The sequence below is a fragment of the Thermomyces dupontii genome (assembly GCF_041956625.1).
Source record: "Thermomyces dupontii strain NRRL 2155 unplaced genomic scaffold VTN31scaffold_4, whole genome shotgun sequence".
Classification (NCBI taxonomy): Eukaryota; Fungi; Ascomycota; class Eurotiomycetes; order Eurotiales; family Trichocomaceae; genus Thermomyces; species Thermomyces dupontii.
In genome coordinates this window covers 797,917-814,299 of record NW_027192310.1, presented here as the reverse complement: position 1 = coordinate 814,299, position 16,383 = coordinate 797,917, and the positions used below count along the sequence as shown (strand labels likewise).

The following is a 16,383-nucleotide window of genomic DNA, read 5'->3' as shown; positions in this document are numbered from 1 at the left end:
CTGCTGTAAGCGGTGGTCTCGAGGCACTCTTCATTCTCACTCTTCGTGTATGTCTTTTTCGGTCCATTGAGGGTTGACCGGGGGATCCGTTGGTGATGGAGAAATTGCTTCTTTAGATTCCCTATCGCAAGGGCACCACGTGGCCTGCTTTGTTCTTCGGGATCATCGCAGCGATTATGCTGGTCCTGGGCTTGATTCCGCCTTATTTTGAGATCCGCAAGAGGCGCGGCCGGGTGATTGGCATCAGTAAGGTCTCCGCCGTTTGTTTGCTGGATTTTGTTACATCCTCGATACTGATCAAATCGTTCAGATTGGGTCTTCCTTGCCATTGATACTCTGGGGGCGCTGTTTTCTCTTTTCTCGTTGGGTAGTACCTACGTCTAATTTTCTTGTCTCCCATTCTGCGTACGAGCCTTTTTCAAGTCACTAACCAAGGATGCTATATACCTAGCTGCCCAGAACACTTTCGATATCCTCGGAGGAGTCAACTACATTCTTGTGTATGTTGCTATTCTTGTCCTCCCTAGTCTACCGCGCTAAAATTGATTCCTTTCACAGGGCTCTGCTGGAATTTGGCATCTATGGCTGCCACATCGTCTGGCGGATTCGGAACCGCAAACTGCTCCGCGAGGCGAAGAGGTCTGGGCGGTCCGTGGACGAATTGCTCGAGGAACACGAGCTGGAGCGGCAGCGGGAAAAGAGCATTGGCAAGAGTGACGCGGCCATCGACTATGACGAGGGAAAGGATCTGTCAAGTGCCGAGGCCTGTTTGCGGACTGCGGATCTGTTCCAGAGCCAGCCGGCTGGCATACCTGGATCAAGTACCGGGCACGGCCCAAGAAGAAAAGAAGTATGAATATAATTTCACACTATATCATAAACTGCACCAAGATAATGGCGTTCATTCAATGGACATGGTAGTAATGCATGCTGCTGATTTGGCAGCAACTGGCGAGACTTGTCCCAGGGCTTCTAGCCCAATCAATGGCCAACTGGCCTAATCAAAACTTAGCCTAAGCCTAATAAGACAATAAGTTAATACGCGTAATACCATACAAGGTAATTCTTAGACTTACCTCTAGAAACCGCAGCGACAAACAGTCCAGAACTCCAGGCTGAGAACCTCATCGTCTCGAACCATGACGAGCCCAAGATCACAAGAGACAATCCCTTAGACCATGGCGGACAGCATTGCCCACCGCCTCCGCTCCAAAAGGGAGTCCCTGTTCCGCCGGCTCTCGCGCCCTGACTGCGACCCCGACCCAGAGCCAGAAGTCGAGCAAGCGGACCCAGCCAAGTCTAGTAATCAACAGGTTTCTGCTGGCCCGCGCGTGCCCGCCGACCAGGATGATCAACCTCCTCCTCTGAGTCCTTTCTCCACAGAATCGACTATTACAACGACAAAGAAGCAGCAACAGCAACGGCCCGTCTCGGCGTCGTCGTCCCTGTTGCCCCCAACGGAACCTTCCGCGTGCGGCAAAACCCGGTTCGAGAGCAGCAACGATTCAGGAGGATCAACAACAGCCACCCCTTTGCGGAACGCCAACAACAACAACACCATTCCCAACGAGCGACGCTGGCGACGGCTGCCCCTGTTACGCCGCGGATCGGCGTCCGGGTCGACCCAGGCCGACCCGGTGGTAGTGGCACCGCGTGAGTCGCCATCGGCGTGTGATTTCTGCGGTCGCAACGGTGTCTCTGTCTCTGCTGCTTTCCCTTCGACCCGGAATCCGGATTCGACCGAGATCAGTGCTCCCGCGGCTCAACCAACCGCAGACGACCAGTCCGGCAATCATAATCGTGAAGAGCGCGGAAAAGGAGAGGCCGAGGCACAGGCGCAGGCGGAAGCTGAGGACGACATTGTGGAAAAACCCCCGCAATTCCGGTCCCCATTTGGCGAATCGTCGTCCCGCGGCGCGGGCCAACAGACGTTTACGCGCAAACAATCCCTACTCGCTCCATCGCAGCAGTACCTCGTAGAACGGCTCTTGGCCAGCAAAGGGGAACAGCAGCACCCGCAGCACCAGCAATCCGGACAAGAGGCTGTCGCCTCAGAACCGGCTCGGATGACGCCGCAGCGACGGGTCTGGGTCAAACGACCCGGGGCGTCGGCGACGCTCATCACATTGCCCGAAGACAGCATCGTCGACGAACTACGGGACCATGTGCTACGAAAATACGCAAACTCGCTGGGCAAGCAGTTTGATGCGCCGGACCTGATGGTGCGGATTGTACCGCGGGAAGGCTCCAGCCGGCAGGTGTTTCCGGAGCGGATACTGAACCCGGAGGAGGCGCTGTTTGCCCTTCTGGATCAGTACTACCCCGGTGGGCAGATGGCCGACGATGCCTTGATCATTGAGGCGCCGCAGCGCCGGACCCCGCTGAAGCCGTCCCCACGCCAGGCATACTACTATCATGCCGAGCCCGGCGACCACGGCGAGTACTTTCCACTGATGCCCGTGCCGACGTTGGTCAGCACGCCGCCGGCTGCGGGTCAGCCGGGTTCGAACGGCAGTGGCGGCGCGTCGGCGCAGCAGCAGCAACCGCCCCATTCGATATCCGTTCTGACGACCGGCAAGGTGCCTCCGTTGCCGTCACCGGGGAGTCGGACCACCCGGCCCTCACGACGGCCGCCGTTTTCGCGACATGTGACAAATTCACCTGGGCAGGCGAAGGGTGAGGTTTTGTTTCTCTTTTTTCATATCTACAATGTTCGATGAGTGCTGACTTCTATAGATTCAACTGTTGGTGTAAATTCACAGCCCACCGCTCCTCATTCTCAGACATCGTTGCCAACGCCCCCTGCGCCGCCGCCTCCGCCTGAATCGCCAAAGCCGGTCACTCGGGCCGCGTCGCCCCGACCGGGACGGAGAAGCAGAAAAATAACGTCGCCCGGCAACGCCCCGTTCAGTGGGCTGATTCAGGATACGGTCCCGCCGATCAATGTTCTGATCGTCGAAGACAACGTGATCAACCAGAAGCTGTTGGAAGCGTTCATGAAGCGGCTCAGCGTGCGATGGCAGTGCGCACCAAATGGCGAAGTGGCGGTTAAAAAATGGCGTCAAGGCGGGTTCCATCTGGTGTTGATGGACATCCAACTGCCGGTGATGAACGGATTGGAAGCCACGAAGGAAATTCGGCGACTAGAACGGGTGAATGGCATCGGCGTCTTTCCCAAAAAGGCTTCGGGGAAGACCACCGTTTCCCAGGCGCAGAAAGACCGACCGGCGGAGGACTCGATCCCACAAGAGGATATCCTCGAGAACCGGTCGCTGTTCAAGAGTCCTGTGATTATCGTCGCGCTGACTGCAAGCAGTCTGCAAAGCGATCGACATGAAGCGCTAGCGGCGGGCTGCAACGATTTCTTGACCAAGGTGAGCCATTATCTAGTATCAACGGGAACCTTGGCTAACTTGAACAGCCGGTGGGATTCCCATGGCTCGAGCAAAAAGTGACGGAATGGGGATGCATGCAAGCGCTGATTGACTTTGAAGGATGGCGCAAATGGCGCGGATACGCGGACGAAGGGACGTCATCGTGGCCGCAGCAGCAAGAGCAGCAGCGGCAACAGCGCCGGCAGCAGCCACATCAATCACATTCACGGTCATCATCACGGGCCAATGCCGAGCGGCGGGCAGCCAGCAAAGGACGAAACAAGATAACGGAGGATTCATGACTTTCTTTTTTTTTTTTTTTCTTTATTCTCTTTTGTATCGTTACTTGATACCCAGTTAGTAGTCATGCATTCATTTGCTAATTCATTCCTTCTGCAACTCAAATCACTCGATCCAAATGGTCATCGCCAGAACCCCATCTCAGTTCCCATCCCCATCCCCGTCGCCGTCGTCGTCATCGTCATCGTCGTCACCCACAAACTCTCTCTCAACAACGCCAGTTCCCCTTGCAGCCGGCGATTCTGATCCTCCAAATCATGAATATACGCCAAGGCATTGGTTAGGATCTCGGACTTGTTCTGCTCTCTCTGATGATGATGCAGTGCGGATCTGCGGGTTGTTAATGAGGAATCGGGGTGGTTGTTGTTGTTGTTGTAAGAGTTGGCATGGCCCGGTCGAGGAATCGCGTTGCCCAAGGCCATAAATTTGGCGTTCATGTTGGTTCGATACCGCTTTTCGATGGCGTTGTGGGCGGCTTTTTTACGTTTGAGGAGGAGGGCAGTTGCGTCGCTATTCCCATCATTGTTGGTATCGCTGCGGTCGTTCTCTTTGGTGGTGTCCCCGGTTATCCTGGTGGATGTAGGTCCGCGGTCGCGGTCTCTGATTTGTTGTTTGCTCTGATCCCCATGTGGGCTCTGTGGGGGGAGTGTGATTATTGTCAGCTTGCTGGGTAAGGGGGCAGTTGAGAAGAAAGGGAAGGGGATGTCTGTCTGACCGGTGTTGTTGTTGTTGTTGTTGTCGAGGGTGATGGATTCTTCTTCGTCTGGCTGCTCTCTGTCTTGATTGCGATGCCGTCGTCGATGGTCGTTGGATGGCCATCGATAGTGATAGTCTTGAGTGATTGCTGCTCCGAATGCACCACTGCATCATCATCATCATCACGTCTACCTCCACCGGTAGCAGGAGGAGGAGGCGGAAGAGGGGAGAGAGGAGGAAGCGGAGGCGGCAGCGCCCAGGGAATGAATCCCAAACCAAGCTTTCCCCCATCCTCATCATCCTCTTGTGACTCGGACTTTTGTACCGATGATGGCAACGATTCTTGCTCTTGTTTGTTGAAAGGCGGTGGCCATGCGTGAAGAGGCATGTCCACGACGTGGAGATCAAATATACTGGTAGTACTGTCACTGCCATTGCCAAAGCGAGTGTCGATCGTCGTTGCTGTTGTCGTTGGAGATGGAGAGGGGAATGCTCCATCAGACGTAGCAGTAGTAGTAGTAGTAGTAATAGTATCCAAGGATGATGAGAAGGTAGCGGAGGGCTGAGAATATGTCATGATGTTTGATAGGTAGGTACCCTAGGATACACGATGTTTTCTTTTCTCAATTGAAGAAGCTTCATGCTTGGTATGATAAAAAAGCAACAAAAACGAGGAGTATACATATCCATTTATCTCTCCATCTTATTCATCCCAACGACCCCGCAATCAATACAAGTATCCGGCTACAGCTTGTCAACATCTGCAGAATCGACTCCGATCGTCCGGGGGGTGCTTGAGCCAGACAGATTTCCATTTCGTCCGGCCTATGGAAACCAACTCGTCTCCAATGAGGGCCCTGGAATCTACTAACCCTTTCTCACTTGGCATTTCTTTTTTTTTTTTTTTTGTTTTGGCAAATCGTATACCGGGTTTTGCTGAACACGCACAAGTATAGACGTTTTTGGTGCCTGGGACATTATCATGGCTTAATTGTTGATGTTGCGTTTTTGTGTAGGAAATGCCAGTAACCGTTATTTTCCAGGTCAAGTGAGTTTAGAAGATAATACCTAGAAGATAGGTAATACCTAGGTACAGTTACCTAACAGATAAGATCCAGGGAAATGATTGGTAGATTTTCTGACCTACATGCCTATCAGAGTAAAGAGCTCAGAAAGCAGGTGCATCCGTAAACGAAATCTTCACATTAAAGACGGGGTTTATGGATCGAGGTTTCACAAAACGATCTCAATCTCAATCTCGATCCCAGCCGCGACTTTGGAAAACATAAAACATGCGGAGAAGACAAGCTAAAAGACTAGTCAGTACATACAGTAGTTAGATTAGAGGATCGATCCCGCCGAAACGAAGGTCAGGTTATACAACTCCGAATTCGCAGGCAGTACCTAACAGCTGCCGCAGCAGCCGCTTGAATAAAGATTTTCGAATAGTAGGCAAACACACAGAAAGGGGGGAAGACCGATGCAAGTAATCCTTGGCCCCGTAGGCCTGATGATCGAGACTCGTTCCCCGCCGGGGAATATACTTGCATCGCGGCCCTGGGTTCGCCGCGGTAAGCCCTACGTGTCCCCTTTTAGCGATGGGTTTGAATCGATGCTTCGCGTCATGGCACAGCCACAGATTCAAAGATGAAAAAAAAAAAATACGAGTATTGTACAGTGTGTCTCACAGATGAATGATAGTATTACACCTCCACCTTGGTCGGAATCTTGACCTGGCCCCGCTTCCGGTCCTCGCTCGGTACACCATACCGATGCCCCGGCGCTGCATGGCCACGTCCATCCTCGCCCACCGTCTCCTTGCTGACAACCACGTCCTTGAACCGGTACTCGAATCTTGCGCCTTCGGGCTGCACCTTCATCGTGCGCTTCTCCTCCAGCTCTTTGAGCCGTCGCTTGCGCTCTAGCTCCACCTCGGCGTACTTGCGCAGCCGTTCCTCATGCCGGGCCCGGCGCTGCGCGGCCTCTCCTGGATTCTCGAGCTTGTCGCGCTCGAACGAAATCATCTGAGGATGCGGAATCCGTGCGTCCGCGGGGAGCAGCACTTGTTGCTCATTCTCGCCCTTGCCCACCCGCTCCAGCTCCCGCGGGTCGACGCTCATGGCCAGCTCCTCCGGCCGCTCAATCTTGTCCTTGCCGTGCTCCATCGCCGGAGCCCCGGAAAATACACGACCTGCATCTACCCGCGTAAACTGACGCGACTCCGACACGGGGTACAAGATCTGCGGGTCTGTCAGGCGGTTCACAGGAAGGTCGTTGATCGACTCGTGCGGCGGTTGACGCTGGCCATCCTTCGCCAGAGGAGTCGTCGGGACCATCTCATGAACAGCCCGGGCATATGGAAGCGCCAAAGGTTTGCCCTTTTTGAACATTAGCATCACATATCAAAAGGTTCTGGACGAAATGCGTGTGAGAACAAAACAAGCGTCAGAGAGTTGTAATTCGGTAAACCATGCTCCAGCTGGGAATGGTGATGACTGGCGTCTTCAAGACTAATCGATTGCTCATCATTCAAAAGAAGGAGAAGAAATACACCGACGCGGTGTAAACATACCTGTGCTCTCCATCGCTTCTCCAACTCAACGAGTCGGACAACCGCGGCAACCCGCCTCATATCCACGTGCATTTGCGCACTGACTGTCCGCACATCCTGCTTTTGCACAACCACCTTCTCATAGATGGCATTGCGGAGCTCCTCGCTGAGAATGGGCTCGCTCACGAAATATGGGTTCAGTGGGAACGGTCGGTTCCCGCCCTTGCCTTCGACATTGCCGCCGGCCGACGAATCCCCATCCTCTCCGGAGCTGGATGTCCGGCTGCGGTTCTTCAAGTCCGTCAAGTAGTTTGTTCTACCGGGGATATGGTGTTTGAGGGCGGCCCCTTCCCCGTTCAGCCACTCGAACATTCGTTCCCGTAGCCGGGTTTGGGAAGCCGGCGTTGAGGAGAATGGTCGTCGACGTGACGATTGTGCACTGCAGCTAAGACATGTTGACGCACAAAACTGTGGAAGAAAAGAGATTTGCGGTGATGATGGGTTCGTTGATGCCAGACTGGAGACAAGAGACTTCGTGTTCCGTATCCGCGGCGGCATGGCTGATAAAATTTCTCTGAATTATTCTTCCAATGACTTTATTTCCGTCAATTGACTTGGATTCGGACCGGACAATAGAAGAAAAAAGTTGGGCCGCGGAGTGTAAAGGGGTTTCCACCCAGTCTCTGCAGAGAGGAATCAAAACGAAGTTTTTCAGCTTTTCTACAAGTGTCCGACACGTGACCACCGAATGGCGATTGGTAGATACTCACAATCCAAATTAGGTAGGTAACCTAATTACTTTACTTGGCACATGATTTTTCTCCTGGCATACAGTGACGGCGGAGAGCGCGCAATGCCCTGAAGCCAACCAGCAAGCCTTCAACAGTAAGTAATCTGTAGGTAGTAGAAAGAAATTTCAGCTGAATGATTGAAGGATACCATAATCGAAAATGCCCAGGTGTGAAAAAGAAAAGTGACCGGTGCCGGGCTCGATCCGGCGACCTCCTCGGTGTTAACGAGGCGCGATAACCAACTACGCCAACCAGCCAACTTTCTGGCATGCATCACAGATTTACTTTGCACGTAATCTCATTGCCCTAGACGCACTTGCTCTCACCGGTTGCTTCGTGTCAGGGTAACAGGCTCTGGGAAGCAGGAGTCCTCCCTTTAGTTCGACGGAAAACGTCGGAAAGGCAGCGATGATTGGCAAATGGAGTGACCTGCAAAGGAACATGCAGCTGCAGCGGCCAATCCGGGCCACCGTGAGGCGTGAGTCGAGTCCTTTGAATGCACAACTTCTCGCGAGTTGTTCAATCTTAGAGAGAACGGAAGACAACCCATACCATCACAAGTGCTTTCAAAGGCTACCGCCTCCGTTGGGGCTAACAGTTTTGGCAGAGATGCAGCAATGGTGTCCTAGAATTTGGTCCCTGATGCTTTATCCACTTGCGCATGTAATATGAAGCTTAGCAGGCTACGAACTAAAGGCACCAGGCACTGGCCAGAGAAACAAGTTACAGAGACCTTGTTGGCTGCCAACAGAAGACAATCAGTCAAGCCCGGCGGTTGGGTTGAATACCAAGACTGTGACGGCTACGGGGCCCATTTTCTCCAGAGGGCAGTCTCAACCACACCGGGCTCCGCCGGAACTATGACGAAGTCTACGGCGCTTTCGAGAAGGCCGGCTACGATGTCCATCCCGAGGTCAAGCTGGAGCAGTGGTTCAAAGGACGCCTGTCTCGCGAATATTCATGTGAGGTTTTGGCATTCCCTACGGCGTCTGGCCAAAGGATCACCGTCTTGTCGGTTTTCCCTCCTTTTTTATCTTCTTACAGTAGGTAAATCAAATCCTGATTCAGTGCAGACTTGTTTGTGCAGGAGACCGGTGCCTGATACCAGGCCAGGCTGAAGCCAGCGTCAAAGCCAGAGCCTTGGCCGCTCTGACGCGGTACAAGCAGTGGACCGGGGATGAAGGCAGCGAGTCCCGCGCCGATGGCCGGAGGCACAACATTCAGATGATAACTATTCGAATAGTGAGTATCGGATCCGCGTACTATCTTTTGACAACAGGTACTATTTGCCATATAAATAACCACAAATGACACCCGCCGCCATGTCGTCTACAGCCAATGTCTTGAGAATCGACCAAGGTGAAATCTGGATGGGACAGTGAATGTAGGAGCTTCATGTCAGACCTGGCAGAGTTGAACGGTGCTGGTTACCTGCCGACGCTTTCTTGCTTCCCAAACCCAATCTGAGTGCTCGTGCTCTGTACATAGTCGGGTCTCCCATTTCAAGAAGTCACCAGACAGCCAGATAGTCAAGCGACCCATTCCATACCTTCACTCACTGCGCGAGTCATGGGCCAGTTGACTGCAGGCGTCCTTGGCTTAGCTGCTCCTACTGCCATCATGTTACGTACAAGATAACGAAACTTAGCCAGAGGATGGGTTCTGGGTTTCTTGTCATTCCTGAACAGTTTCCCAATATTGCCCTAAGAGTACAAGTAGTTGGAACCTTCCTCGGCAGCCTTTCCCTCGGTTTCTTCTTCTCTTCAGTTTTACGCCCTTCATCAGGTTTTCCCAACATCACCAAAAATCATCACTGTTGGTTGTAATAACCATCGGACCAATTCAAAAACATACCTCTAGGTCGATGCTTGGTCCATCTCTCTCTTAGGTATAATTGCTCGTCCGGCGGCGACAGTGCAGTACAGCAATATGTACTCCGTACTCACGAATAAAAGTACCGAAGTGAAATTTTACACATTTCGGACGATTCTCGGTGGATGGCCATGCATTCAAATCTCCGAGAATTACATCTCCAAGATCCATGCTTAGGTAGAGGTAGTACCTCTAGGTACATAGAAAAACGTGGCAAATAGAACTCCGGCTTTTCTCACCGGGATTGCTTGCCACGGTCAAGAGTGAAGTACTACACTTGAACCGGTTGAGGCAGAATATCATCATTGATACAACACACTGGGCAAATTGACTCGCTTTCTCACACTCGACAAATCCAGAAGTTGATCGTTTCATGATTAGTGCATTTTGAAGTATGAGGCCTGTTATTATTCTCAATCATCATTAACGAGAGAAGGCAGTCTGCTCTAAGACAAGGAGGGCTAATTAAGCACATGATAACAATTTCAATGCGGATGATTGGACCCAGCGCAATGCTCTCTCCAGTATTCCTTGATTTCATGATATTCCTCAAACTTTGCTCCGTCAAACATGCCGATAAAGTAAAAGCAAGGGTAATGATACCGGGACTCTCAAGAAGAAGAGGAAGAGAGAATAACCCTTGGAGCCCAGTGTGTATGATCGATGCCATATGCCATCAAAGAAGTTCCTCCAGAAGATTCACAGGTTGATGAAAAGAAAAATAACGCCATTTCTCACATGAAGATGATGATATGCGCCGATGATGATGCGAGGCTGCGTCATGAGGCATCCAGGCCACATTCTCAAAGGCTTGTTCACTGGGCGAAAGTAGCATGACAATGAAAGCCCAGACGGAGAATGAGCTGGTAGGGCAGTGCCAGGAACATTTTGAAAAAGCAGCTGTCAAAGGGGGATATCAAGAAAAATCAAAAGAAACATCAATAAATAGAAACAGCCAACCCATGTTTCTTTCCTCCGTAAGGTTTCATCCATAAGACTCGATACGCCGTAGATTGGATGCTTTCGCTGCAAAAAAAAGGAATCGAAAAGGGGGGGGGGGGGGGAAATCATGGAACAAATTCGGCATGGGATCGCAAGGAAGCAAAAACTCTCAACCTGATCTGAAGAATTGGGGCGGTGCATGAGCCAGATGCAGCCGTTCGCAACTGAAGTCAAACAGACAAGCCGGTAAAAATAACGCAATCAAGAATCATCAATAACGGTAAAAGAATCAGAACATGGGCCGGTGAAGAAAGGGAAGAAAGATGGATGATCAGGAGGTGGCCTCCAATGCCCGCTCTAAGCCATAGACTCCCTGAAACCACAAAGCGCCAGAACCCAGTAATCATCAACCATAGCAGACATGATCCTTGTAAGCACGCTCACACAGATGCGAGAATAAAGATTGCTCCGTATTTACCGGCCCATCATATAATCCGGATACACATTGCCATAGCCACCAATTCCTGGGCTGACCATGCCACTGGTGACGCCAGGACCGAGGGAAGGGTTGTTGAAAGTGTTCAACCCATTTGCACGGATACCCAGTCCATTGTTGGCGTTGAAAGCTGCGCCGCCAGACATGGGATTTCCCGGAGGTGGCAAGGCGCCATTCCGCATGCTCATGGGGTGTGCCAGACCCGGCGGAGCGGACAGGCCTGGAGGCGGCCCGGTCGCCGTGGAGAACATGTGATTGGACATGGGACCGTGTCCAGTATAACCGTGCATATGACCGGCATTCTGCGAGTTCAAAGCGTTCTGGTTGTTCGCGTTGTTATTGTTGTTGTTGTTGTTCTGGTTACTTCGCACGCCCAACGGGTTCTTGGAGAAGCTCAGCCGAATACCCGTCTTGACGCTGTTGGACAGCTTGTAACCGTACAACTCATTCAGCGCTTTACTGGCCATGGCGACCTCGTCAAATTCGACAAAGCACATGGGCCCGTTCTGCTTGTTACGGAAGCACAGCCGCTTGTAACCGCGCTGCTTCGAGAAGAGTGCTTTGAGCTCTTCTTCCTGGGTGTCCGGAGGCAAGTTGCCCACGTAGAGCGTGTTGCAGGGCGGGTTGAGATCATTGGGGTTGGCTGCGGGCAGACTGTGTCGAGGATTGTGCTGATTCGGGAAGTGGAAGGACGGGTTGCCGCCCATCGCGGGATGCATGCTCGACCCGGGTCCCATACGACCCCCGGCCGAGTAGTTGTTCGCGGGTGGAGACGTGACATTGGTAGACAGGGAGAGATTGGCAAATCGCGAAGTTGGGATCTGGGGATTGGTCGAGCGGCGCGGCATGGACATAGACGCATTGTGCCCATTCTGCGCATAGCCGACAGGATCCTTGAGCAGTTCACCGGTTTCCTCGTCGGGATCCTGATCGATGACAGACTTGCCACTCACTCGCGGAAGATCCCCAATTCCACTCCCGATCGGCGACTGCGGCGAGAAGATGCGATGCAGACGCGAATTTGTATCGGGAGCGGGAAGGCCGTCCCCGGCGCTAGGCTGCGACGCCGTCGCACCGCCGTTCGTCATAGTCTGGAAGGTGCCGTTGAAGCGCGATGATTGCCGGCCGGAAGAGACCGGTGCCCGCCCAGCAGGGTGATCAATGGTGTTGCGCCGGTTTGGGATCGTTGCACTTGGATAGAGCTCAACAATCATGTTGGCTTCATTGGTTGTGTTCGGCTTGCCATCCAGCATCGCTTGGGCTTCCTCGGCAGCGGCCAGGGTCTCGAATCGCGCGACAGCGCTGAGGAAATTGGCGTCCTCCGGCCGATCGGACGGGACGAAGTCCACGTCGACGAAGTCCTTGGCGAAGAGGAGCATGCTGCGCAGCGCTTCGCGACTCGTGCTCTTGGGAAGTTTCCGCATCAGGATGGCAGCGCCCGCGGCGGGTCGATTGAAGCCGTTGAGCGGTGGCGACATCTCCGATTCTCCCCGGCGTTTTGGATTGAGTCCGTCCAGCGGCCCGGGCGGGCCGATAGGAGAAAACGGATACGATAATGGGTTCGCCATGTTTGACGCCGGTTTCGATGCGGTGGGACTAGAGATTTCGGTCGCTGTGGTCGTCGCCAGGGCGTTCATGGCCCCCGACGCGTCCGAAGACGTCAAGGACGTGGGTGGCGGCGACGCGCTCGAGGAAACGGACGTGGTGGGCTGAGTGGTGGTGAGTGAGCCGGGACTGGTGCGGCTCGACTGGGTAGACGCGCTGCCGACCATGCCTCCACGAGAAGCGCCGGTCGCGTGTCCGCACGCAAACAGTACGGCTGTGCAGGGAGAGTCGAGCGCGGATGGAACAACGTTGTGGCGCGACAAAGAATCGATGGCGAAATCAACAATGACCGAGCCTACGTACTCGACGCGAGCATTTGTTCTGAACGCGACCGACCCTCGACAACTCCGTCAGAGACCGATGTCGCCACTCGATGGTCGAGGAGAATGATGCGACACGGTCGGATTGATAAATCGCGCGGAGTATGCGGATGCGACTGGTGGTCTTCGCGCTGAAAGTTGGCCTAATCCAGACCCCGGTCGGTAGGCGAAAAAAAAAAAAATGACACGCGAGTGTTGGACGCCGAAGAGAAGTGACGGGCAAGAGGTGACCTGTGGATGAATGCGACCAGTACCGAAAGCCCGGGAGGAAAGGGGATGCAGAAGATCAGTAAGAGCGGGCGATGGCGATGAAGTGGAAGAGGAATTAGGGGAAAGGGAGAATGGAGAATGGAGATAGGGGAGAGTGAGGATTAAGTTGGGGGTTGGACGAAGCCGGTGACTTGGGTGGACTGCCTGAGGCACGGAGGCCACCGGCCTTGGGCTGGACACTGGTCAGCCCAAGGAACCGTTCTGCCAGGACCAGGGATGGAGGCCTCTGTTTTGCTCTTGTCGATCCCACCGTGCTGAGTAAGCAGCTTGGAGTGGGTCCACACTAAGTCCGTTTGGGACAGCTTCCAACCAATGAGATTACGGAACCAAATGCAATTCCAAGGAGGTGAGGAAAGTGAGAATTTTCAGCCAATAGGATGTGGGCAATTCCGCATGCGAACGTGGGAATGGGAAAGACTAAGCCGAATTGGGTGGAGATGGCAGATGGGTTGTGGAATGGACAGAAACCGGTTCCATATCAGGATGGGTGGGGAACTGCAAATAATTAATTTGCGCAAGACCATCCAGTCACATGGTCGATTGATTGCCCGAAATGTCATGCCAAGACTCATAGCTTTTTCAAGCAACGGCCTGGTCGACACTTCCACAAGCAATTGAGAATCAAAGATGAGATAATATGGAACTGAGAACGTACGGATGAGAGGTTAGGGATGAGATTGTACCAATGAGGTTGCACATTATGTACAGAGGAATTTCTCCTGGCCTTGATCGGGTGGGTGAAGGATATGTCCAAGATTGTAAGTAATTCGTACCGTTACGTAGGATTACGATGACTACGTAAATTACATCGCCCGGATTTCCGCGGCCGGTATTTCACGAATGGTACGGTAACTTTTGTCAGCTTATCAGTTGGGACTTTGGGACCCAGTGATGTGCGATAAGATTGTTGGCTCTGGAGAGTGGGGCAGCTTCTGGCCTTGCGTTGGAGTTATGCCATTCATCGTTGTTTCTCGTCATCATTCGAGAGACAGTCCGGACCAGCCAAGGTGGACGGCATATCAATTCTCGGTCGTTTCGCGATCGCGACAAAGTACGTCTCTATACATTCTACATACACCTTACAATATGACATTCAGTGGGAGTACACTGAGGTGATTGATCTGAACGTTGGCTTGGTGTGCGTGAAGCATTACTGAAGGAGAACATGGCCGGATTCGTGATCCCTTCCTACGGAGACTCTTGCGAGGCTGGCTCAGAAGTAACTGTCAACGGGCTCTTCGCATCGCCTCTGCCGGGAGCAGCGATCGGCCTGCGAACTGATTCGGAGCAGATTGCAGCCTACGTTTTCTCCTATCACGAATACTCATTAATGGCGAAATCCGGTCATTCCGGGATAAACACACCAAAAACGTTCTTCAGGTCTTGCAGACATCAACCTCCAATAGTTTGAGTCCCCAAGAAAACAGAGAGGAGAGCGTTCGACGGTCATCGCGAAACGAATTTCCCGAAAGTGGCGGGTGGACAATATCCTACCGCGACGCAAATACCTCTGGTAACTACTATCCCAAACCCCAGCAATGAAGCCCAGCAGAACAGAGCAAGTTAGATCGGAGCCGTAGATGAAATGCACGATGGCTCTCATCAAATGTTATGCCCATTGATGACGGAATGGGGTAGCCGGTACCTATGCCATCACCAAATATTTTACTGCCGGAATCAAAAGACAACACTATGCCTGGTAAGCTGAAAGTAGCTCTCTGCAAAACAGATTGATGTGTGGGAACAGAGTGTGTGCTTGCACTCTTCTCTGTCCCAAGTGCCGAGGACTTTTTGTGGAATTTCTCGGAATTGATTGAGCAACGGTCCGCTGAATCGCAGAGCGGTTGTTTGTCCGTTGTCGGCACCGCAAAGGATGCTTCAGGCAACATTAGGCAACGAGGGTCATATGACCATAGGGTTTTGTGTCAGAGCCCTAACTTCCCAAAGTGTGAAGCCTTCCTGGAGTGACTCACCCTAACGTCAGTGTACTTTTTTTTACTAGTGTAAGTACTCCGTATGCCCATTGTACAATCCACCCACACAATGATGTGACAGTGCCGAAACTTATTTTTTTTTCTTGGAGAAAATCAGAGCACACTCATCCATTCAAGCGATGAACCTGAAAATCACCCAAAAATGTGTGCGAGATAGTTGTCAGAACTTGCTACCTAGAAAGTAACCAACGATCCGGACATATTGACTTGACTTTGACCTTGTTCCTCAATGTGCAGTTCCAGGTCTTGGCGATTTCGATTGGAATCGTTCAAGTCCAAAGATTACTTGACGGGTTGAACAATGTCAGAATCACAGCAGTTGACGAGCGACTGGAGGCACTCTGGATGATCACCACCCAGCATGCTCCGTGCCTGTCGCCTTTGTATGGCGGTGCGGCGGAAACGGGACGAGCCTGCTGAATATCTAGGTACTTCGCGATTGTGGGCAATTGTAACGAAAGCCGTTGGCGAAGGCTGTGTAGAGACTAGACACAGCGTCCCGACTGGTTGTTCCTGGATGCGAACCGTGGTTTCAGTCAAAGTTCGCTGGGGTTAGTTGGCAGAGCGTCACAAGCAAGCTGAGTTTGGTGTTCTGGACACGTTCGATAAGCGAGAGTGGGCGATGTCGGGGGCTTGTCAATTGTCAACTCTCAAGTGTCAGCGAGACGTGATGCGGCTCTTTCGAGGTCGCAGTCAGGTTCTTGTTGAGTCAACATCCGACTTGGACGCCTGGTGTTCAGCGTGGAATAGAGTTTGATCGGCGAGAGATTTGGAATTGTAATATTCTTCAAAGGCGGGGCAAAAATCACTGACCTAATACCTAATGTCAATTGAGGTTAGTTCATGCAGTTCGGCAAAATAGCCTCCATTCCGCCCTCGTCACAAACTCGCAGGTAGCAAAGTGGTTGGTGAAGTGGCTTGGAGTCTATCGAGTCCCCAGCCAAACACATTGCGCGAATCGGTCCACAAACTCGGAGCTTGTCAAGGTCTTGCAGGCAAAATGCGGCATCTAACCTAGTTAACAAGTGCATGCACCAGTCGCATGCGCACTTTCCCCTTGGCCTAAGCGTCTGTTGGACCAAAGTTCGCCAAGCCGTTCCTGGCTGCCCATCTTCGGGAGAGACGATGAATCAGAATGATCCCCCTGAACTCTCAACGAAGGCGTCTAGGAT

At 52.5% G+C, this 16,383-nt stretch overlaps 4 protein-coding genes and 1 non-coding gene across 5 annotated transcripts; 1 reads left to right on the top strand and 4 right to left on the bottom strand.

The window, feature by feature from the left end:
* Window positions 1-1,178: 1,178 nt before the first annotated feature.
* On the top strand, window positions 1,179-3,676 carry VTN31DRAFT_4795 (uncharacterized protein; the record flags this gene model as incomplete). Its single annotated transcript, XM_069405222.1, has 3 exons — window positions 1,179-2,676; window positions 2,737-3,374; window positions 3,422-3,676. The coding sequence occupies 3 exons, from the start codon at window positions 1,179-1,181 to the stop codon at window positions 3,674-3,676; spliced, it is 2,391 nt and encodes a 796-aa protein (XP_069260308.1).
* Window positions 3,677-3,796: 120 nt separating this feature from the next.
* Window positions 3,797-4,947, bottom strand: VTN31DRAFT_4794 (uncharacterized protein; the record flags this gene model as incomplete). The annotated part of the gene is made up of 2 exons (XM_069405221.1): window positions 3,797-4,309; window positions 4,390-4,947. The coding sequence occupies 2 exons, from the start codon at window positions 4,945-4,947 to the stop codon at window positions 3,797-3,799; spliced, it is 1,071 nt and encodes a 356-aa protein (XP_069260307.1).
* Window positions 4,948-6,073: 1,126 nt separating this feature from the next.
* On the bottom strand, window positions 6,074-7,479 carry VTN31DRAFT_4793 (mitochondrial 37S ribosomal protein mS45; the record flags this gene model as incomplete). The annotated part of the gene is made up of 2 exons (XM_069405220.1): window positions 6,074-6,748; window positions 6,943-7,479. 2 exons carry the CDS (start codon window positions 7,477-7,479, stop codon window positions 6,074-6,076), a joined length of 1,212 nt encoding a protein of 403 aa, XP_069260306.1.
* A 416-nt stretch (window positions 7,480-7,895) lies between these two features.
* On the bottom strand, window positions 7,896-7,969 carry VTN31DRAFT_t52. The gene has a single exon. It is a non-coding gene; the product is annotated as a tRNA-Val (tRNA).
* Window positions 7,970-11,000: 3,031 nt separating this feature from the next.
* On the bottom strand, window positions 11,001-12,794 carry VTN31DRAFT_4792 (uncharacterized protein; the record flags this gene model as incomplete). The annotated part of the gene is made up of 1 exon (XM_069405219.1): window positions 11,001-12,794. The coding sequence occupies one exon, from the start codon at window positions 12,792-12,794 to the stop codon at window positions 11,001-11,003; it is 1,794 nt and encodes a 597-aa protein (XP_069260305.1).
* Window positions 12,795-16,383: the final 3,589 nt, after the last annotated feature.